The sequence below is a fragment of the Pithys albifrons genome, chromosome 7, assembly GCF_047495875.1.
Source record: "Pithys albifrons albifrons isolate INPA30051 chromosome 7, PitAlb_v1, whole genome shotgun sequence".
NCBI classification, from domain to species: domain Eukaryota; kingdom Metazoa; phylum Chordata; class Aves; order Passeriformes; family Thamnophilidae; genus Pithys; species Pithys albifrons.
In genome coordinates, this window is record NC_092464.1 from 3739785 (window position 1) to 3763703 (window position 23919).

Consider the following 23919-nt stretch of genomic DNA (forward strand, 5'->3'; position numbering starts at 1 on the left):
CTTTGAGGTATTTTCCAACCTAAATGATACTTTTATTCTATTTATATTGAGATAAAACTCTACAGGCAGATTTAAAACCCTTTAAATGTCCCTCTGCTATTTCACAAGCTGCCCTCAAAGCTTCCAGTCACAAAATGCCTTTGGAGGAAATAACCCCAAAACACAAACCATCCTACAACAATCAGGGTGCATCACTCAAAAATAAAAATGATAACAAATAAAAAAATCCAGTCTCTCTTCCCTCCAAAGTTTTCCCTTCAGCAGAGGCTTCTCAGCCTTATAAACTCCTGGAAGTCCCAGATTTCCTGCAGAAGGCACTCAACACACACATTTCAAGCACAGACACACAATAAACATAGTCCAAGAATTTTCTGAAAACATGAACTGACAAAACCCAGCCAAGTTTTCCAGTTTGCCATCCAAGTCACATGAATAGGAAGTTGGTTTATAAACACAGAAATATCTCCAGGAACAATGACACCAAACAGGGGATCCTCATTTTCATGTGCTCTACTTACTGGAGTTTAATATACAGCATGTTTAGTTTTATTAATTGCACTAAGTGTAAAATTGTTAATGAAACAGCACTTAAATGGTTCATAATATTTCTAAAACCACCCCCCTGTGAAATGAATGGAGTTCCCCTCTTAGGTCCTCTCTGTGCACTGTGGGAAATCTCCCTGTGCTGATTGCAGTGTTTATTAAAAGTTGATTTTTGAGTAAACAATTGTAGGAAAAATGGATGGCTGCACTTACTGCTCTGCTCTGCTCTGCTCTGTTCATTCTTCCTGCCTTTCCTAGGAACACATTCCTACAGTTTTGCAATGATGGCATTAAGACCATATTATCTTTTTTTCACAACCAAATTCTCATCCCTGTCATCCAGAAAGCAACACCAGCATGATGTAGTACCCTATTAGAATATTCCCACTGTTCTCCAAATGATGCTTCTGTGAAAAACCTGTTTTCCTCTTGTGATCTGGGCATCCTCCTTGCCACAAAACCTTCTCCTCCTGATCATATAATGATAGAATCATAGAATAGAATCATAGAATCAACTGGGTTGGAAAAGACCTCTGAGATCATCAACTCCAACCCTTGGTCCAACTCCAGTCCCTTTACCAGATCATGGCACTCAGTGCCATGGCCAAGCTCAGTTGAAAAACCTCCAGGGATGGGGAATCCACCCCCTCTCTGGGCAGCCCATTCCAATGCCTGAGCACTCTCTCTGCAAAGAATTTTTTCTGTTCTCCAACTTCAATTTCCCCTGGCAGAGCTTGAGCCCATCGTGCCCCCTTGTCCTATTGCTGAGTGCCTGGGAGAAGAGACCAACCCCCAGCTGGCCAGAACTTCCCTTCAGGCAGTTCCAGACAGTGCTGAGGTCACCTCTGAGCCTCCTCTTCTCCAGGCTGAACACCCCCAGCTCCCTCAGCCTCTCCCCACAGCACTTGTGCTCCAGTCCCTTCTCCAGCCTCGTTGCTCTTCTCTGGCCCCGCTCCAGCCCCTCAATCTCTTTCCTCAACTGAGGGGCCCAGAACTGAACACAACACTCAAGGTGTGGCCTCCCCAAGGCAGAGTCCAGGGGAAGGGTCACTGCCCTGGGCCTGCTGGCCACGCTACTTTGGATCCAGGCCAGGATCCCCTTGGCCTTCTTGGCCACCTGGGCACACTGGTGGCTCCTGTTGAGCTTCCTGTCCCTCAGTCCCCCCAGGTCCCTCTGCCTGGCTGCTCTCCAGCCACTCTGTGCCCAGCCTGGAGCGCTGCAGGGGGTTGGGGTGGCCAAAGGGCAGGACCCGGCACCAACTTGATGATGGGGAAGCTCCTCCACCACCTACCCCTGGTTGCCCTATTTATAGAAGCACAGAATGTTTTATGTTGGAAGGGACCTTAAAGCCCATCCAGTGCCACCCCTTGCCATGGGCAGGGACACCTCCCACTGTCCCAGATTGCTCCAAGCCCAGGTTGTGCTGTGAGACAGGTCATGGTTCTTCTGGAAGGATGGGCCAGGCACCACAGAGATGATGAGCCAAGCTAAGCCAAGCCTGGTCTCCCAATACAAATTATTAACTTGGAGTAAAAACTTAATCTCAGTTCAGCTATGAATTAAAAGGGGGAATGGGAAGTGAAAATAAATAAGTAAACCAACAACTCGATATTTACTAAATTAAGACAAACATAGATGAAGAAATACAAATGTAGCATCATGAAGTTTAAAAGCATTATATGAGAACCTGAAGACATCAGGAAACGTCAGCAGCTGATAAGAGATTAATGAGAATTGTATATTTTTAGGGTGTTTTTTAAAAAAAATTTGGTTGTTTTGGAGTTTTGTTTCCTTGGAATTTTTTGGGTTTGTTAATTTTGTTTTTACAAAAACGTTACAATAAACAAAATTGTACAGACTGTTCAATGAAGTTCCATGTGAGATTTCGATGTGCCTTTGGAAAGCAGCAGTGCAACATTTATGGCTTTGATGGTGATGAAGAGGCTTTTCCAGTTCATGAGTAAGAAAAGCAGATGTTAAACAGATTCTAGGAGAGGTAAAGAGTTCAAACCAGCAGACCTGGGTAACTTGCACCTAAAAGCAACTCTGATTGTTGCCTGAGAAGATCTATTTGAACACAGCCAAATAAAAGATCTGAACTCCCAAAAGAACACCCATCCAGAATGGCAGCACGAATTTTGGAAAAGAAGTGGGGAACTGGGGACTAAAAGAGGTAAATAATAATTCAGCATGAACTGCTGAACAATTTTAATTCAGTGTGTGCTGCTGAGAGAAGGCAAACACAACTGTTTGCTCTACAAACTGAACAGTGAGGAAGAACCAGAAGAAAATACTCCTTTTTTTTTTACATGGCATTGGGAAGATTTGCCTCATGACACTCACGTCAAGGGTTTTAAAAGGGCAATAAAGAACAAAGGAGGGTGTGGAAAAGGAAGCAGAAAAGGATGTGGAGGAGCTCAGCATCCTCCTGGAGCAAGACATGGATGTCCTCACTCTGAAGTAACTCTGGGCACCAACAATGAGGCAACTCAAGCAGGTGCTGAACATCTTCAGAGGTCCTCTACTAGCAGGAAATTCCATCCAGCAGAGCAAGGCACAATGGGATGGGAAGTGAAAACCCACACAAATTCATAACCCTCTCCAGATTATCTGGATTAATTGCAAGGGTGAGGGGAGATGTGTTGGGCTGCCCAGCTCAGCTCCTGAAAACAGGAGTTGAACATGAGTTCTACTTGATCAGGAACAGGCTTTTGGACTCAACCTACTGGGGGTAACTGGTGCAAATGAGTTGCTTTTAATCACCTTCCAAATAAAATAAACTAGCCCTCCCATCAGGGATTACTCTAATCTTAATATAGTTACATCTGCACAGACTTCCTGGGTTTGGATGTCAGATCTTGGCCCAGGCACTGAGATGTTTCAGCCCACTTGGATTTTCCCAAATAGCTGCTGGCCTCTCATCATGCTCTTGCTGCTCTGTTTGGAAAAAAACCACATTCAAATAATGAAGTTTCAATAATGTTCTGGGCTTCAGGAGAAGGAAGTCCTCACAAATTTCCCTTTAGGGTCACTTCTGTTTGATTAACACCTTTTGGTTTGAAAAGTCTTGATCAAGGTCTAAATATCCAAGTCATGAAGCAGAAGCCACTGGGTGCTGCCAATTCCCAAGGTTTTCTCAGAAAACTTGTGATATTTCCCTTTTTTCCTGCAATGTTTAGGGCATCCAGACAAGAGATGTGCAGCACCAGAAGAAATCCATGTAATCCATGTAATAAATAAATGAGAAATTCAAGTGGGGTTTTCCTGTGTTTGGGTTTTTTTTAATAATTTTCTGATTTTTGATGTTGGTTTTGCTTTGTTGGCTTTTGGGGTTGCCAAAAGTGACCAGCAGATTCCACCAGTGCAGACCAGTGACGTCAAACTGGTCCCTGCACACGCAGGAGTAGACACAGAGATGCTGCAGCTCGAGGCAGAATTCATTTATCTCAGGTTTACTACCAAGTCCAACATGAAATACTCAAGAAGAGTTGGGAGAGCAAAAGAAGTACTAAAAAAGATGTTTGAGACCCCTGTGCCCTCTGCACTGGCACCTGGCAGCACCAAGGGCTCCAAAACGTTGCCAGGGCAGGGAAATCAAACCTCAAAGCTCCAGTGACCGTAATGCCCAGAGTTAGACATCTTAATCTGCAAACCTGTCCCACCTTGGACAAAAAGAGGATCTGAATCCAGTTCTCACTAAGAGATGAAGGAGACCTGGAGTCTCACTGTCCTTAGCACAACATCTCCCTCTGTTCCAGTGCATGGAGAAAGAAATTCATCTTAAATGAAGGGAAGAGATACCATTTTTACTTCTGTGGGTTTGTTTGTTTGTTTTGTTGTTTGGTTTTTTGTTTGTTTGGGGGTTTTTGCTGTCCTTTGGTCTTCAAAGCAAGAAAATCCATGTCATCAGTTCTGGGTTTACTGGAGCCCACAAGCCCAGCCTTGCTGAGCTGGGGACACAAATAACTCTGGCTGCACCTGCCAATTATGAACTCTTTGGATGTACTTGATGAAAACTAAGGGATTGTGCAACCCCTGTGCCTGCAGATGAGCTCTGGGATTGCACTTTAACCCACTTGGCTATTTTAGGTGCCCCATCATGTAAGAGGGTTGCTTATCAGACTCATCCGGATCTTAATCTGGCAACACGAACCTCAATCTCATCTTCAATGCTGGGATTTCACACCCCAATTGCTTTGCTCTTCTGTGAAGAGTTTCATCTCTCCCCTGAGGATTGATTGTCTGTGGTCAGAGCTGAAAATGCATCTCAGAGGCACAAGCCTTGGCAGAGGCTGCTCCAGCCAAGGAAGATCCTCCAGACAAGGTGGTTCGCGTTGTTGCCATCACATTTGAGGTCAAGAGTCCTTCAGAAACTCTTCCCAGTTCCACAACCTACCAAGCAGAGAAGTGAAAAATGGGGATATTCTGCTCATCAGCCTGTGCTTGACCACTGCAATGAGCATTGTGCTCACCAGCATCTGGTTCTTGCCATGGCCTTCCCTTGACTGGATTTCCTGCCTCCAAGGGTTGCTTCCTGCCCAGGATATCCCATTCCCAGCTTTGCACACATTATTGAGGACCCTTAGTTTTAGAGGAGAATTTATGGCACTTTGGCACAGCACAAAGATGAAAGACTTTTAAAGCACAGCAAAACTGGCACCAGGACACAGCTGTGCCCTGTGCATCCCTCCCAGGTTTATCAGGCCAGGAATATTTCTGAGAGAAAGTGGTTTCTCTAAGTGTGGAAATGAAGCTTTGCCTCTTCATTTCATACCTAAACTCCCAGGCTGAGGCTCAAGGGGATCACACAGCACACACAGCAGCAGCACAGGGGGAGGGAAGAGAAAAAACCTAAAATGAAAAGCCTAAAATCATTAGTACCTTTTTATGAGCTGTATATGCCAACAGAAAGCCTGTTATTTCAGTAATTATAGCTGTGCTTACTGTCACTTATAAATGATGTGCTCACAAAACCTCAGGAGAGGAGGGAATGTTCCCCTTCCACAGTTTTCCCAAGCTGGGCAAGGAGCCATTCCCAGCACTCCTGTCCAGCTGTACATCCAACACTGAGCCTTGCAAAGAGCTTTGGGAAAGTGAAACTCAGTGATCCTGCCCTGTTTATTTACAGGGACACTCCACACCACAACTGTGATTACAGAGCCTGGAAATATTCTGGTGGGTGATTAAATGAAATATAAATAAAGAAATGAAATTATAAAATATAAATCTGCAAGAACTCATGAGTTCTGGATGGAGTTTATAACTATCACCTTGCTGCATTTCTGGTCCAGCTGCTCTTCTTTCACATCAGTCTTTGGGGAAGACACGTGTCATCCACCTCCTTGGTGACACAAGTTGCTGTCAGACAGTTGATACCAGAGGTATTTGACAGCAGCATCTCATGCCCCTTGATCAGAGAAGACTGGACAATATGACCATAGAATCATAGAATGGATTGGGTTGGAAGAGACCTCCGAGATCATCAAGTCCAACCCTTGGTCCAACTCCAGTCCCTTTACCAGATCATGGCACTCAGTGCCACGGCCAAGCTCAGTTGAAAAACCTCCAGGGATGGGGAATCCACCCCCTCTCTGGGCAGCCCATTCCAATGCCTGATTACTCTTTCTGGAAAGAATTTTTTCCTGATCTCCATCTTTATCTACTCCCAGTGTACACCAATTTTCTGCCAAACGTGGCTAAATGCCCCCTGGATTTAGCCCAGCACCAGCTCCAGGCTTTGCTCCACAAAATGAAATGTAGGATGGAAAACAGAGGGAAGTGCTTCCCTCAGCATCAGAGCACCTCAGAGTTCTTCTTCTCTGAAAAGCCACCACTGAAAAGGAACAAAGGTCAAGGCTGGCTCCTTGGAGTGCAGCATCCCCTGGGATGGCACAATCAACTCCTTAACACCTGGAGTCAGAGCAGGGATATCTTTAAGGAGATGTGAGAAAATAAAAATCAATTTAAAAATATAATAATAAATTTCTTCTGAGAAGGAGGGAAATTATCCCTGACCAGGGATCAAAGCCACTGTGGATTAAAACTCTTTGAAACAAGAAGACAATAATTTTATTTTCTCTTTATATACGAAGCAATTTGCCTCTTCAATGGCACAAAAATTAAATCCAGCTGGAATGGCTTTTTAATTAAAATCACACTTGGCTTATCAGAGTGAGAGCACTTAACTGATTACAAAAGAAACATGGAAAGCTCTGGCATCCCACTGCCCATCCTCCAAGGCTGTGCAGCAAACTCACTCTCCTAAACCACGTGTAACCCTTTGGAGACTGTGCCATGCGAGCTCTCCCCACCCCACTGATGGACCAGAAAAAGGTAGAACATACAAAGTCTCTATAAAAAGGCAGATACAAAAGCTCTTTCCCTGTGGCTGAACCTGCTGGAATTCACTCAGTGTTTCAATGTGCTGAAACCTGGAAATTTCCTAAGCAAAAGATCCCTGTATATTTAATCTCTATACATTTAATTCCAACTCCTTGGCTGGGCTGTTATTTATCTTCATAGACAACTGAAAGGTTTCCTACTGCCTTGGAAGTGTCCTCAGGCCAAAGGCTGAACCCAGTCCTGGCACATCCACCCCATTCCACCTCTTTCTTCCCAAGCACTTCCATCCAGGCTTTTTGTGCCAGGCTCTCCATATGGTGACCACGAGGGTGGGTCACACAAACTGTGCCACCTCCAGGAGTTCCCTGAGGAACACCCCACGTGCCACAGCCTGGGGGTAACTGGGAGCACTGGTGCTGCCTGTGCCACACGTGGGGTTGAGCCTTCCAGGGGAACCATTACCAGGATCATTAATCCTGCCAGGCAGCCCCTCAGAGGGCACAGCAATGCCCACATCAGCAGGGCTAAGCTGATTTGTTCTGGGTGGGCACTGCAGAGCAGGATTTTCCCAAGCACAGCATTTAGTGGAATTCCTTGGGCCCAAGGAATATGTGACCGAGCCCCTGCAGGCTTCTGTAGTTCTGTTTTCAGCTCCAGCCCCTGCTTGGAAAAAGGGATGCTGGAACTGAGGTCTTGAACCCACAATCCCACGGGACTTCCCATCAGGACAGCACTGGCACAGGAGCTCAGCAGCATTTTCCTTCCAGAAAGAAAGGACATCAGATGTCACTTCCATTGGGAATGTCACCCCATTTTTAGCTCCAGACAAACAACTGCAGCCATGAGGTGCTGGATTAGAGGCTCCACCTCCCAACCAAACCCCAGGACAGACAGGTTGATGTCCTTATGTCTCCCACATAATGAAGAATAAGCAGCTTTTCCCCTCCCCTGACACCCAGATGTGCTGCCTTCTGTCACACCACTTAAATGCCACCATTCTGCAGGAAAACATAACTGGGGGGTAACCCAGTGATATTCTCCTCAGGAGACACCAAACCCCTGATCTCAGTGACCAGGACTTCTCAGATTAGTCTAATCTTGTATTTCCAAGCCTGAAAAATTTTCTTCCCCAATTAAATCTGCTGTGAGTTAGAGATCCCCAGACTCTGAGACTAAATATGATTCAAACAAAAGGTTGTGATAGAACAACTTTAAACCCCAAAAATCTTGCACCATCTGATGTGTGACCCCAGGTCATTATCCCTTCCCTGAGTGTGTCAGACTGACAGCCTGGGAATCAGGAAACTGGTATTTCCCTCCTTCCCAGAAATGGCTCTGCCACCAGTTACAGATGTGGCACATTCTGGTCATTTTCTGGTCTGAAAAACAAGTTTTAAAATATGGTGGTTTTTTTTTCTTTTTTATCCTTCTGTTAAGAAAAATAACTCAGGAATTCTGAACAGTTCCAGTTTCTTGATGGGAAGAAAAAGGGGGAAAGCTGCTTTTATTTCCTCATTAACTAAGAATTAAAATCCTCATGGAGAAATATCTCCCTCACCCCTCACAACTTTATAAACAAAACCCCCTCACTTTTCTGGGAATATTTCTCAAGTAAAAGGTCTGGGATTTTTTGTTAAGGAAAACACATTTGGAAGCAAACAGCCAGCAAGGTGTATGTGAAGAGAAATCAGTCAACAATCTTTATATCTTGGTTTTAAGATCAATTAAATCTCATTTGACAGTAACCACACACCCCACTCTCAGACATCAGGTCCAGTCACCAACTGGTGAGCTCTGCAGAAGGTTCATGGTACTCCAGTCACCAACTGGTGAGCTCTGCAGAAGGTTCATGGTACTCCAGTCACCAACTGGTGAGCTCTGCAGAAGGTTCCTGGTACTCCAGTCACCAACTGGTGAGCTCTGCAGAAGGTTCATGGTACTCCAGTCACCAACTGGTGAGCTCGGCAGAAGGTTCCTGGTACTCCAGTCACCAACTGGTGAGCTCGGCAGAAGGTTCATGGTACTCCAGTCACCAACTGGTGAGCTCGGCAGAAGGTTCATGGTACTCCAGTCACCAACTGGTGAGCTCGGCAGAAGGTTCATGGTACTCCAGTCACCAACTGGTGAGCTCGGCAGAAGGTTCATGGTACTCCAGTCACCAACTGGTGAGCTCGGCAGAAGGTTCATGGTACTCCAGTCACCAACTGGTGAGCTCTGTAGAGGGTTCCTGGTACTCCAGTCACCAACTGGTGAGCTCTGCAGAGGGTTCCTGGTACTCCAGTCACCAACTGGTGAGCTCTGCAGAGGGTTCCTGGTACTCCAGTCACCAACTGGTGAGCTCTGCAGAGGGTTCCTGGTACTCCAGTCACCAACTGGTGAGCTCTGCAGAGGGTTCCTGGTACTCCAGTCACCAACTGGTGAGCTCTGCAGAGGGTTCCTGGTACTCCAGTCACCAACTGGTGAGCTCTGCAGAAGGTTCATGGTACTCCAGTCACCAACTGGTGAGCTCGGCAGAAGGTTCCTGGTACTCCAGTCACCAACTGGTGAGCTCTGCAGAGGGTTCCTGGTACTCCAGTCACCAACTGGTGAGCTCTGCAGAGGGTTCCTGGTACTCCAGTCACCAACTGGTGAGCTCTGCAGAAGGTTCATCGTACTCCAGTCACCAACTGGTGAGCTCTGTAGAGGGTTCATGGTACTCCAGTCACCAACTGGTGAGCTCTGCAGAAGGTTCCTGGTACTCCAGTCACCAACTGGTGAGCTCTGCAGAAGGTTCATGGTACTCCAGTCACCAACTGGTGAGCTCTGCAGAAGGTTCATGGTACTCCAGTCACCAGCTGGTGAGCTCTGCAGAAGGTTGATGGTGTCCTCACTGTAGACCTCCTGACACACAAACACGCATTCCAAAATAAAGAGGCCAAGGGGAAGATTGCCAGAAGAGGTATCATCAGTGGGTCCCTTCCAGCAGGGACCTGGCAAATCTGCAGCACTGGAGGGACCAGACCCTGGGTAGATCTCATTGCAGCCTTCCAGTATTTTAAGGGGTTTATAAAAGAGAGGGGAAGCAAGTTTTTACATGAGCAGATAGTGATAGGACAGGAGGCAATGGTTCTAAACTAAGAGATTTATTAGATGGTAGAAGAAATTCTTCACTGTGAAAGTGGAGAAACACTGGCACAGGTTGGGCAGAGAAGTTGTGGCTGCCCCATCCCTGAAAGTGTCCAAGGCCAGGCTGGATGAGGCTTGGAGCAACCTTGGCTAGTGGAAGGTGTCTCGGCCCATGGCAGGGGGTTGGAACTGGATGATCCTTAAAGTCCCTTCCAACTCAAGCACTTTTATGATTATGTGATGACTGTATGAAACCCTAGAGAGATCCTGACCATCTCTCAACAAACTACACTGGATTTTCATTTCTAAACCAGAAGAATCACAGAATCATAGAATGGATTGGGTTGGAAAAGACCTCTGAGATCATCAAGTCCAACCCTTGGTCCAACTCCAGTCCCTTTACCAGATCATGGCACTCAGTGCCACGGCCAAGCTCAGTTGAAAAACCTCCAGGGATGGGGAATCCACCCCCTCTCTGGGCAGCCCATTCCAATCCCTGAGCACTCTCTCTGGAAAGAATTTCTTTCTGCTCTCCAACTTCAATTTCCCCTGGCAGAGCTTGAGCCCATCGTGCCCCCTTGTCCTATTGCTGAGTGCCTGGGAGAAGAGATCAACCCCCACCTGGCCAGAACTTCCCTTCAGGGAGTTCCAGACAGTGCTGAGGTCACCTCTGAGCCTCCTCTTCTCCAGGCTAAACACCCCCAGCTCCCTCAGCCTCTCCCCATAGGAAAGAAATGGTCCTCTTTCCAAGATGACCTGTTTCCATCTCCTACTCTCACCAGTCTCGAAGTCATGGACATGGCTCCAAGCCTGGCCAAGCTCCTGTTCCTGCACTGACAGGCAGATCCCTCCTGCAGGGACACCTGGCTGTGCTAAAGGTGGTTGTGCCTTGGCCAGTTTTTCCTGAAGCAGGAGGGTGAGCACTGCACTGTGAACAGGACCACACCAACTGCTCTCCCTGAACAACGTGCACATCACAGCAAAGCCCCTTCTGGGACAGCCCCCGTGCCAGCCAACAGATCCCCTTCACAAATGGGCCAAGCTCCATCACACAACACGTTGGTTTTCTGGCTCTCAGCGATGCTCTTGGCAGGTTGTTCTCACATCTCACTTCCTCACTGCTACAAACCTTCCTACACCCAGCCAAATCCAATCCCAAGGGAAGTACAAACACTCCTTTACTTTAGAATCACAGAATCCTTAAGGCTGGAAAAGACCTCGGAGATCACGGAGTCCAACCACCAACCCACCACTACCACATCCATCATTAAACCACATCTCTAAGCAGCACATTTAATGTATTTTTGGAACATTTCCAGGGATGGTGATTCCACCAGTGCCCTGGGCAGCCTGTGCCAATCCTTGACAACACTTTCAGTGCAGAAATTCTTCCATTAAGAGAAAGAAGACGCTTCCCTTCCCCATGTAAGGGGTAACTGTGCCATCCCCATGGCATTGATTTGCAAGGCTGATTGAGCCAAACACTAATTACAAAGTCTTTAGGATGCAGGCAGGCAAAAGTGAAAAGAAATAAGCAAAAAGTGAGTAGGGGAAGTACATCTTTCTCATTTCCAGGTTGGGTTTTGTAGTCACAAGTTATGCCCAGTGGAACATTAATTTTCAGAGTCTGGAACTGAACTTGGAGCTGCTCAACTTCATCCTAAACCGCTGCCTCTCTCCAGCTGTAGCTGAATTTATTGGTTCATCTCCTTCTCCTCATGGTTGCCCCAGTGGATGTTCCTTGCCTGCACTTCTCCCCAGGCTGCTCTGCAAGGGAAATCAGCATTTATTTTTAGGTCCATTGCACTCGGGCTGGTTGGGCTCTCCTCCCAGGGCTGCAATATATATTTCATACTTGTTTTCAGAGCTGACAGCCCAGGAAGTTTGAATGGGGAACTGGCACAGAAGAAAGAATTACAAAGGAGAGGGGCATCAAGCTGCCAAGCATTTTAATATCCCTTCTGGAAAGAGAACTGGACTTCTCAGCAGTTCCACAGGGAGGAAAGCAAGCCCAAATTAGAGACAAAGTTGCTGTTTGATGATGATGATGGTGATAATAATGGTGACTTCAATTATGTAGCAACAAATCCTGTCAGATCTTCAGCAAAGAGGAACAGGAGGGGAAACACACTAATAGAGCAACATGTGGAGAAAAAATCCCAAACAAACCAAAGCAAACCAAACCTAAACCCAAAAAACTTGCTGGAAAAAGGCTGTTCAGGAGAGAAAACTGTACAAGGGTTGCTCAGCATTCCCAGCACAGGCTGGGAATTGTCCCTGGGAATGCTACAGCTCTGGGATGCTTCTGGACAGCAGTGACCACAGCGGGGTCAGCAGACTCAGGGATCAACCCACATGAGATGCAGCTCAAATCTGGGATGATTCCACAGTGGATCTACCCAAAGGCTGTGGTTCCAAAGCCCTGTGCAGCTGCAGCTCGTGACTGCTGCCCTCATGCCCCTCTTGCCCCTGGCTCCCAGCTGCCCTTTGCCTCAATCTCCATCCTCTCCCTCACCCCAGGCAATCCCATGCTGGGATCCTTGAGGTCTCCAGCACAGCTTCCAGCAACCACATGGGCTGTTTTGCCTTCCCACCTGTATTTCCAAGGAGTAGGCACAATGCTGTCAGGCACATGAGGTGTCTTCCCTCCAGAAAATCACAACCTCTATTCAACCCCTTCCTTATCTCTTCTCCCACAACTAAATTTAACGTTCCTGGAAGGTGTCCCTTCAATAAATCCTGCCTTTGTTTTATATCCCTGTAACAATAACACACAGCAATCCAATTTGCACAGACAACCAAATCTCCAGTTTTATAGTGAGGTTTAAAAATATTTCCAGATGCTTATTGGTCCCTTAAGACATTTCTGAGGCTCAGGTCAAGTAGACCCAAGGCATTAAGCTCCAACTTTTAATTTCCTTTCCATCTACAAAACCATCAGGGTTTGGCTAACACAGTTTAACCACCAGAGCTCTGTCTGGCTCTGGGAACAGCTTTCCAGTGAGAGCAGCACAGCAAAAAAGTCAATTTTAAGAAATGGAAGGTAAATAACTCTACAGAGTTATTTATAAAGGGTCATAACAATAGGAGCCCTGTGTTGGCAGAAACCTCAAGGAGACTGAAAGGTTGTTCCTGCCTTTAATCCCCATGTTTGTAAGATCCAAATGAAAACAACAGTCAGAGGTGGAAGGCACAAAACACTTCAACATCAGGAGGCTTTTCCTCACTGTGTGTAAATTTAATGGCAGTGTAGATCATGCACTCCCAGAGCACATTCAGCCACTGACAGACACCCAGCTGAGCATCTCCAAAAGACCTGGGGGCCAAGATGAATGGATCTCTAAAAGTAACATCTCCCACCACAGTTTTATTAAGTGCTATCACAGCCATGATTGAGCTCTGATATATGAGCCATAATCATTTTTTATTGGACTGACTGGTACAGCCAGAGGTAGAAAAAAAGCTTTTAAAGCTCTTTACCTTTGGAACACACTGAGGAAACTTCAGGCTGCACTTTGCATAGGTCTGAAATTCTCTTCTAAGTTTAGTCAAGTCTGCTAATTACAGGGAAAAAAATAAAGGGTAATTAGCACCTGCAGAGCAAATAAATCACTTTAGTTGAGGAGGTGGAACCCTCAGTCTTTTGTGAGACTGCAGGGACAGGCAAGAGTTATCACCTCTGTGACAGCAAGGAGACTTGAGGGAAGCTGTGGGTGTCATAAAAATCAATGTCTACACAGAGTTTGAGGGTTCTGATGTTCTAATTGTTAACCTGTGATCTTGCCTTTCAGGTTACACTGTAGGTCTGTAGCACAGCAAGATGAGAGTGATGGTTTGGCAACAAGACACTCTCCACAACCAACAGGCCTTTATTTCATGTTGTGCCACTGAGAAACACCTTCAAGCTAAACCAGAGCAATGCCTACTCAGCTCTGTTTCTCTTCCAGACCTCAGCAAGCATTGCCATGCCTGCAAGTATATATTACCATATCAACAAAATATATATATTTCAATTGCTCCAATAAATGCTGTTATTTCTCTTGATAAAACCTTTCCTCATCTGCATTGTACACAAACAGCCCAAAGATAAGCCTTTGATATTCCGATTGCTGCACGAATTCCCAGGAAAGGGAGCAGAGAGCAGGCCAAGCAGGAACAAAGTTGAATTTTGCCAGAAACTGCTGCAAAGGGAACTGTTTGGAGAGGATGAAAGAACAAGAAATCCCGTGCCCCGAGTACAAAGCAGCATCTCCAGCAGGTGGAAAAGGAGTTGCACGGAGAAAATGTGCAAAAAAAGCAGCTGTACAAGGAGAGTCAGGGAGCAGAGCAAAGCAGAAAGGGGGAGGAAATTCTTTGGAAGGAATCATTGCTGGAATTAAGTGCACAGCAGAGCTGAGACCCACATGGCTCTAAAGCTGAATTTAATGTCATTCCCCTCCAAAAATGCAACTCAGCTCAGCAGTCGACACTTGGGCACATCAATAACTCTTCACGTTTGGCCTCTTTTGGTGCCCTGTAAAGCTGGGAACTGCCTCAGCAGCAGCATTTTGCTCTGCCTCTGAGTGGGTCAGGCAAAAAGGCTGTTTCTACTGTGGAAAAGGGCTGGGAAAGCCTAATTATTCTTAACAGCCAGGATGAAAATGAAAAATAACCAAATAGATGGCTGCAGACTTGGAAGGGAACAAGTGTTGGCTGTTTTGCACCTGGCTTTGAAATGACCCCGGGGCAATAGGAAATCCCTGTGACATTCCCAGGGAGGGATTCCCAAAGGATGTCCAGCCAGGGCAAGGCTGGCAGAGGGGCTCCATCACCCCTCTGTGGAGCTCCAGCACCTGTTACAGCTCAACAGGGGCGAGAAAGCACCGACATCCCTTTGCATTCCTTGCTGAGTTGTCCCAAAATACAGGGAGAAAAACAGCCAAGGAATACTGGGCAGAGCTCAGGACTGAGCTCAGCCACTGATGGTGAGGAGGATGAAGTGGCTTTAGCAGGGGGATACATGAACCACAGGAGCCAGCACTGCTGCAGCACCTTGGCTGGGTGGTTTTCCTTCCAGCAAGAGCTGAATGGTCCTGGGAAAGATTCCATTCCTTCTCTCCCTCTGTGAGAAATCACATCTGTCAGGGCACAGGGTTTTTGATCTCTGCTCAAGAAACTCCTGAGGGCTGTGAAAGGTGACTTTAAAAAATAATTAAATATAAAGCAAGTACATACATCCCACATGGCCAGAAATGAGGTGAACATTCCAAAGGGGTTCCCTTCTCCCCTGACAAATGGATAAATGTGAAAGAAGCTATAAAAATAATCACTACATTCACTTAAAATCAGAGTTGGATGTGACCACAGCAAAATAAAGGTGAAAGAGGTACAATCTCCAGCAGGGTTTGGATTCTGGGCCCTTTCCAAGTTGAGTACATGAAAATGCTGACTGCCAGCTTCTCATTTTGCTGCAAATGTGCAGAATTGTTATGGATTCCTTTTTTTTTTTTTTTTGTGGGGAAGTCATCACATTCAGCATATTCCATTTCATTTCCTTCCTGCCTTGCCAAGGGATGTCCCTCAAAGTTTGAGCAGCCACTTAGGAGAGATGAAATAAAAGCTGCTTTGGGATAATGAAAAATCAGACTGCAGGGAAAAGCTCAGCATGGAACAAATTTCCTTCCTTTTTTCCCTTCTTACACAACATTAGAAACCTGGGGACGGATGCAACTTGCAGCTTAAGATCTGAAGTCTACCTAATGATTGAACTGCCACTGTATAGTCAGTGAGGGCTCAGAAAGGAGCACAACAAGGCACGTGGTGCCATCTCAGATACTTTATTTTCAATGCTCACAGCATCAGAGTCAGAGAATCCCAGAATGGTTTGGCTTGAAAAGGACCTTAAAGATGATCTCATTCCATGGGCAGGGTCTCCATGTGGGGCTGGCAAATAACAGAGCACCTGCAGGGTGCAAAGGGATCCCTGGAAAGGGATGATGGTGCCTGAGTGGGAGCAGCAGCACCAAACCTGCCAGCACTGCTGACCACAGCTGGGGCACACACTGACACCCACAGAGAAATGCCAAGGTAGGTGCCCTCATCTGCCAGGGAATCCCATCTGCAAGGAATCCTCAGGCTGGAGAGCTGGGATTGCCAGTGACATTTCACTGCTCAGTTGTTGGTTGTGATGGTACAGATCATCAGGTATTAATTGAGACATCTGTTAAACACAGAATCAAGGCTGGAGTCTCAAAGAAACATAATTTTAAAAGACACCCAATAGATTTCAGCTTTAGAAAGGAGACATGAAGTATTGATATTTTCCCCTCCAGACAAGAATTGTATTTAAATAGATTTTTTTTTCCTTCCCTCTTGATGAGATGACAGAGATGAGGAGAGAAAAAAAAACCAAACCTGTGGAGCTCATACTCAGCCTCCCAGCTGTAGGAGCAGGAACATTCCTGCTGGAAAGGGAATAAAGGGATCATGGAGGTGGTGGTTCAGCAAATAGTCTCCACATTCAATTCATTTGGTCTCTTCTCCACTTTAAATCAATGCAAACCAACAGAGCCAAGCCATGACAACCAGAAAAGCTTATCAAAACATCACCAACCCTGCTTGTCCAGCTCACCAGTGAAATGCACCACAAAAGAATCCCAATTCGATGCTGAATTAGAAAATAATCCCCATTCAGTTGTAACACTCCAACTGAAATGCCAAAGAGAGAAGTGTAAGTCTCCACCTCCCAACAGTGCAATGGATGGGCAGTGACTGCCCTGGGGCTGAGAAATCCACCTAATGTGACTAATGGAGGAGTTTAAGGCTCTTAATGCCCCCTGTTACAGCTGACTGGAAAAGTGACTTTGTTAATGTAAAGTACATCAGAGTCTCTAAAATTCCTGTACAGGAATAGCTCTTTAAGCCCTGGAAATACCATATATATCTCTAACAGTTAGTGCTGTAGATAAAATCTGGCCCAATAAACTGCCAGTAAAGCAGCACTAATATGGGCTTTCCAGCCCTAAGCAACCCACATCACACATCCCTGCACAGGAAAACCTCCTTAAATTCACTTAACAAACCAACCATCCAGAAATTACTGAGCTGAGTGCTGATGTCACCTACACCAACTTCCTACCAGGGCTGCACTGACTTCAGGGCACCACATCTGCATCCCCATGAGTGGCAGCAAGAATGTCAGAGGCAAGGACTGCAACAGCAAGGAAGTATCACAGCTGCTTCTGCCTCTTCACCTCACCTGCTCCCTGCCAGCAGGTCAGGCCGTGTTCACAGGGGCTATTTATGTTTGTGCAGATTGGCAATTATTAAACATAAGTGCTCTTGCTAATATAGCTCTTCCCTCATTAGGGTTTATGCATGAGGCTAAGCTGTTTAGAAGTGATTTGCAGCAAAGCTAGAGCCAGTAGATGTTCCTAATAAAGCTGAAGTTTCAGGATAGAACATGTTGGTACTGCCTTAACATCCTTATCAGAAGGCAATCTGGTGTTTTATTTAAGGTTTTCTAGAAGTCTGGTTGCCAAATAAAGGGGTTGTACAATGATGCAGGGAACATCCAGCTGACAGTGGCTTTGGGGAGCCCATCTCGTCCTCCAACCATTCCCCAGGGCACTTTCTGAGTGCTAATGAATGAACTCTCCTTTCATCATGGGTCTTGTAATGTGAAAGGTGAGGCTTGTGCCCAGGGTGATGAATCATCCCAGAGCAATCCCTGGTGGTCAGGCACAGAGCCAGGCATGCTGTGGGGCTGCTCCAAATGGGAATGGTGACAAGGAGACTGCTCAGCTGGTGAACAGCCTTCCCAGCCACGGACAGGACCTCCCTGCTGTGGCAGTAGCTGTGTGAGCTCTGGAGGGAGGCCAGTCTGATGGCTGGAATCACATCCCTGGCCCTCTCATACCTCAAAAACAAAAGGTCTGAGTTTTCTTCCACTGCAGTCCTCTGGGATCTCATTTTCAGAGGCAAAAGCATCTCCCCTCTTGGCTCTCAGATGAAGCTGTGAGAGCTTGTGACTTCTGGAAAACATCTGGGAGTATGGAAGGGAGGGAGCAGTAACAGAGCAAACACTCAGCACTCAGAGGAAACCCTGCCTGGCATCACAGGGCAGGGGACAAACCAGTGCCATGGAACAGACCTGCCGAGCCTGCCTGTGTGTTCATCCATGCTCTTCATCCCACCTGAGGGGCCAGAACTGCAGCCTCTCCTGCTCTGGGACCTCAAGGCATCTCCACCCCATTCTATTTGTGGGTTTGGCCCAGAACTGAAGGTTCCTCTTGACTGTGTTTCCCAGATTTTCGTTCTTGCGAAGGACTTTTCTCTTTTTTCCAATAAGGAAGAGAGAAAGTTGATGAGAGCAGAGAACGGGCCTATATTTGATCCCACAGCCTCTCCCAGGCATTAGAAAACCACATCCCCATCCCCATGGAGCTGGTGTGATGCAGCAGAGATCCCATTCACAGCCATGAATTGGCACTGCCACACTGGGGCTGGCATGGTCCGAGGGCAGGACGTAACCTACTGTGTTCCAAACCCAAGCTGAGTCCTGCTCCCCATCAGAACCTGAGGACAGTTTTTATTCTGCACAGACAATTTGACCCTGTTCCTGAATTTGATGCCATACAGAGAGGGACAAATCCCCTCTAAGTGTGCTCAGTTCTGACTTGAAAAAAAAAAAAAGATCATCATATCTTGGGTCTCATTGATCTACACAGTGTCTGGTGCCCTTCCTCAGGCTGCCAATAAACAGGACACTTGATGCTGAACACAGAGATATTCCTGTCCCTCTTTCCTCTGTTCTCCATCTTCAAAAATGATTTGTGCCTACAGTGTAGCTGAAACACCAGGTAACTTCCAGTCCTTCCAGACTGAGCCAGCATCTGATGTGGAAGATTGATTTTGACAAGCTCCCAGTCTTTCCAGTCGTTTCTGCTGAGGACCATCTGGCAAAGGGAAAAAGCTGCTATCCTTTTTTATTATTATTATTTTTCCCCTCTGAAAATTAATACTGACTCTGTCTGTTGGCCATTTCCAAGGCAGCCTCACAGTTGGTGCCTCTGGAGAGCCAAAACAGCCCTTCCACCACATGGTCCCATCACTTCCATCCCAGTTGCCAAATGTGCAGAGCATCCTCTTCCTTTGCATCCACCAAATGCCATGGCCCCTTCTTGGAAAGCCAAAGGAGAAGGGATAAATAACCACTCAGCAAAGCCACCCCACTGGGAAACAATGAAAGCAAGAAGAAAATGTCAGGGCAGCCCCACAAGCCATCCCTGGAAAGACTCAGCACAACACACAGCACATCCCAACCTGCATTTCCATGGGGTGCAGCCCTCGGGCTCTCCCATCACTGCTGATACCACAACAAGGAGGAGTTTGATCCAGACTATTTTAAAAGTGCTGGAACAAGGGGGGAATGCACCTCCCCACCCAAATTCACAAGCCAGGCAGCGTTCTCTGTCCATGGTCCCACCTGCATCCATCCTGATGCTGAATGTTTGGCAAATATCCCTTTTTTTTTTCAAAGGCTTATCTCCCTTTAAAACACATCACACTTCCCATCCTCTCTGGTTCTCCGGAGTTTTCCTGCAGGAGACAAACCTCTTGGCTGCAGGGAGGATGTGATAACGATGGTGTGAATCCCCCTGCTGACACACTGGTGGGCTGGAGTAACACACTGCTGGAAACAGCCTGAAATATTCCACATGGCAGGTTTTTTTCTGCAGACACTGATTTTTTTTTGGCTATTTTTCAATTTTGATTTGTTATGCCCTAAATAAGAGTTTCTACAATACATGTATTGCTGATTATAGAAGTCCTCTGGAAACTTTCAGCTTTATAGAGATGAGACTTTCAGAGCTACCCAGGCAGAGGGTTGGGCAACTGGTTCTTCTGAATAAAGTCAGTCATGCATTTATACAAGTATAAATTTAATAAATCACACCCCCAATGGTACACTGAGGTTTGGTGGCCAGGCCTTTGTCAAACACATGTTGTTACTGCTGAAGGATCTTTGTGCTGGATACAAGAACTAGGCTTGAGGATTCCAGTGAGTCCTTTCATCAAAACCAGTCATTTTTTTTTTTAATATATTTATCTCACTTCCCAGGTTCTCAATCAATGACAGGAGGAAAAGAGATACAGACACAGCTGAAATGGTTGTCCTGTGAGCTTAAATTTAACCAATTTTTCACAGTGGTCCCATTTCCAGCACTCAGACTCAGACTGACGAAGGATCAGATCTGAGTTTTTTATTCTTTTCCACCACAAATCCATTTCATGGCTGGAGCAGAGTAGAAGTCTGAAGAAAAGCACAAATTACACCAGCTGGGCAGATTTGGAGAATTCAAGGAGCTTGTAGTCTACAAGCACCTGGAATCCACCAACTCCTTCAATTAACTACATCTCATTTTCTAGACACACACTGAAAAAAGAAGTGTCCAGTTTGTATCTCTTCAGGCCAAATTATCTTAAATGCACCATTAAAAAGGCCAAGAGACACACAAGAACCTAAAAGGGATTATTGTGCATTTACACCATGCCCTCTACACCAACTTTAGCCCTTTTCTTCCAGCTGTTCAAAGCTGCCCAGGGCAGGAGGCAGCTCTGGTGAGCGTGGCCTGATGAACTACAGCAAATGAGATTTGCCCAATTCCCTTTTTCCACACTTGGAGATCTTGAGAGGCTGGGGTGAAAGTTTATAACAGCAATTAGGAACCACATGGCTGCAACAGTTTTACTGCACTGAACCTGTTGATCAGCCAATCGTGCAGTTTTCCCAAGGACGCAGCAATAAAAATCAGCACCATAAATTATAAGGGAAAAACCTCTCAAAACCCCAAAACTTTTCTGAGCCATCACAGCTCCCAGAGCCAGGTTGTCACGATAGCAGAGCTCCTTTTGCTTTAAAAATGAGCACAAAATCGCAGGTTTGAGCAGAAAAACAAAACAGAGGGGGGGTTTTCTCAAGCATTGAGGCACTTCAGTCACCTTGCAGATCGGTGCTGATAAGGAGCATGCGAATCTTTTTAACCCACCAGTAGGAACCAGATCCCAGGAACATTAATACAACAACAGAGTAAAAGGTTGAAAAGCAACCAGCCTCAGGATTGCACCCAGTCTGTGCCTTGTGTTGGTCTAAAGCTTAAGGGGTTTGTGTTCATTGACAGCAATGATGGACCCAAGAGCTCAATCCTGTCACCCCTTGCACGCTGAACTTCAGCAGATGTGCGACCTCCCCCTCTGCAGGATCTGGCCCCAGAGGATCTCTTCATGCCAACAATCTTTAAAGAAATGGGATTTTTGCCATGGGTTTCAATGGAATTAAGAGCTGGAGCAACTCCAGCAGCTGATGGGAATGCTGTCCCCTTTTCCATTCCCCAGCTCCAACCCTGGACATCAGCTATTTTCTATTTTCCCTAAAGCAAACTCTGTAGAATTCCAAGAACAAATTGCCTGATCATTTTTTTTAATACTTTAATCCATTTTCACAGCCTGTTCTTCCACCAAAAAAAGTCTTTGGCAATGCAGATGGCTGGGTGGCTTATAGTGACAGCCAAAAAAAAACTGAAATAAGTTAATTTGTCTCATTTCTTTAGGGACAATTGGAGAAGAAAGGGTAGAGGAAAGGGGAGGTGAGGGATGAAGTGACATATCTGGGTTAACTTCCGCTATCTGAGGCTCGGCTTGGTTGGTCTGACTCTGCTTTAAGGTCACGTTGGATGGAGCTCTGAGCAACCTGATTACCTGGAAGGTGTCCCCACCCATGGCAAAGGCAATGGAAGATGATCCCTGAGATCCCTCCAACCCAGGGTGTGATGATTCTGTAACCAGAGCTACTGCCACCAGCCCAGCAGAGCAAACAGAAGTGACTTGCAACAAAGTACCCACGGCATAAGCCAGTTCCAGTGGGAAACATCAACCAACCCAACACGGTGCTGGTGAGGGAACCTCACCTTCCAGAGAGAAAACAAGAGTAGGTTAGAGATAAGAAGGAAACTCAGCCACAGCCAGCACCCAACCTCCCTCCCAGCCCAGCCTGCTCAGTTACAAACAAACTCACTAGAAATCAAATGCTGCAAGGAAAGAAACCTCAAGAACAAAGCTTTGGTGAAACCACAGAATCTCAGAAGGGTTTGGAAGGGTTCATAAAGATCATCCAGTTCCAACCCCCTGCCGTGGGCAGGGACACCTTCCATTAGACCAGGTGGCTCAGAAAGAGAATTGTGCAGACTCCCTGCCCTGTGCCTGCACTGCTGGCACAGAGAAACAGCTTCTGACACACGTGTCTGTCTGTGTGTCTGTGTGTCTATGTGTGCGTACAGACAGACACACCGCCAGGAGAAACAGCCCCGTCTGCTCATCCCGCACCGACCTACGAACCATCTGCGGCGGGGGAGAAACTGCACTGCCCCAACCAGGGACCTGCAAGCGTGGAAATCATACCCAGAAGGGACACGCCAGCCAGAAATCACATCCCTGGCTCCCGGTTTTCGCTCGTTCCTTCCGCGGTGCATCCACTTCGCGGAACTTTCCGCGGGCGGCTGGAAAAGGTCCAACCCCGGAGCCCCCCTGTCCTGTCGCCGAATCGCCACTGGGAAAACCTCATCCCGTTATCCCCAGTTTTGGGGCAGGGGAGCTTTGCCTGGAATCATGTTCAGCCTGAACAGAAACCACAGCAAACCGAAAGCCGCGCTGCAAACCTGAACGGCGAGGAAACCACGAGCCAGTTGTGAAATAAGCAGCTAAAATCCCAAAGGGCTGCCAAGAGCCTCTCACGCCAGAAGAGGACTCTCACCTGAATAAAAGCAAAGCGAACTGACTTCTATTCCCTAGACTGGAAAACACCTGGACTGTCGCGGGATGGGGAAACGAACGGATCCACCTGCGCTCCCGAAGTTGCCCGAAGTTTGCCCGCCCAGCCGAGCGCAGGTCCCGTCGCTCACTCACCGCGGACAGGAGGCAGCCGAGCAGAGGCACCGCGATGCCCAGCACCGCATTGCCCATCCTGGCACTGCCCATCCTGGCATTGCCCATCCTGGCCGCGTCCCGGCGGAGCGGCGGAGGGCAGCGCTCCGCTCTCCCGGCGCCGGGCTGGGCGCATCCAGCGGGCACGGAGGGAGAGGAGGAGGAGGGAGAAGAGAGGAGGAGGCAGCCCCGGCTCCGAGCCCGCACAGCTCCCGCACCGCCCCCGCCGCCTCCTGCGCGGGGCGGGCCCGGCACCGCCCCCCGCCCGCCCCAGGTACGGCCGTGCCCGGGGGGACAGCGGGACCGCTGCTCCTTTCCCTCTTTCTTCTCCCCTATTGCACCCCTTTCCTTCCTTCCCCTTTCTTTTTTCCCCGGTTTCTTTAGCCCTTTATTATTTTACCCTTCTTTTGACTCCTCCCCCCCTTATCTTTTTTTCCACCCCTCCTGTTTTCCTTCTTTACTCTTCCTTTCTTTTCTCTTTCCCTTCTCCCTCTCTTCTTCCCTTTTAATTTTTCCATTTCTCTTTTTCCATTCTCTCCTTTTCCCCCTTTATTTCCCTTTTCCCCCTTTATTTCTCTTCTCCCCTTTTCTCTGTCTCCTCCCCCTTTTTCTCCTATTTCCCACATTTCCTTTTCACTATTTCCCCTTTTCCTCCCTCTTTTTTATTCTGTTTTCCTGTTTCCATCTTTCTTTTTCCCACCCTTCTGTCCCTTTTTCATTGTTCCCCCCATTTCCCCCTTTTACTCAATTTTCACCTATTTACTCCTTTTTCTTCCTCCTTCTTCTTTTTTTTTTTCTTTTTTCTTTTTTCTTTTTTCTTTTTTCTTTTTTCTTTTTTCTTTTTTCTTTTTTCTTTTTTTTTCTCTCTCTCTTTCTCTCTCTCTATTCACTTACTTTATTAATTGTTATTTTTTCACATTTTTATTTTTGTTTGCAATTTTTTAAACCTATCAATAAGTTGGAGAGAA

General features: G+C 46.8%; 1 protein-coding gene across 2 annotated transcripts in view; it reads right to left on the reverse strand.

The window, feature by feature from the left end:
• Positions 1 to 23187, reverse strand: part of VIPR1 (vasoactive intestinal peptide receptor 1) — a 114222-nt gene extending 91035 nt beyond the window's left edge. For both annotated transcript variants that reach the window (XR_011698244.1, XM_071559932.1), the window contains exon 1: positions 22934 to 23187. Coding sequence is in view for 1 of the 2 variants with exons in the window: in XM_071559932.1 (XP_071416033.1) it covers positions 22934 to 23020 (87 nt within the window). In the remaining variant the exon portion in view is untranslated. The remainder of the gene's footprint in view (positions 1 to 22933) is intronic.
• Between the last annotated feature and the right edge of the window lie 732 nt (positions 23188 to 23919).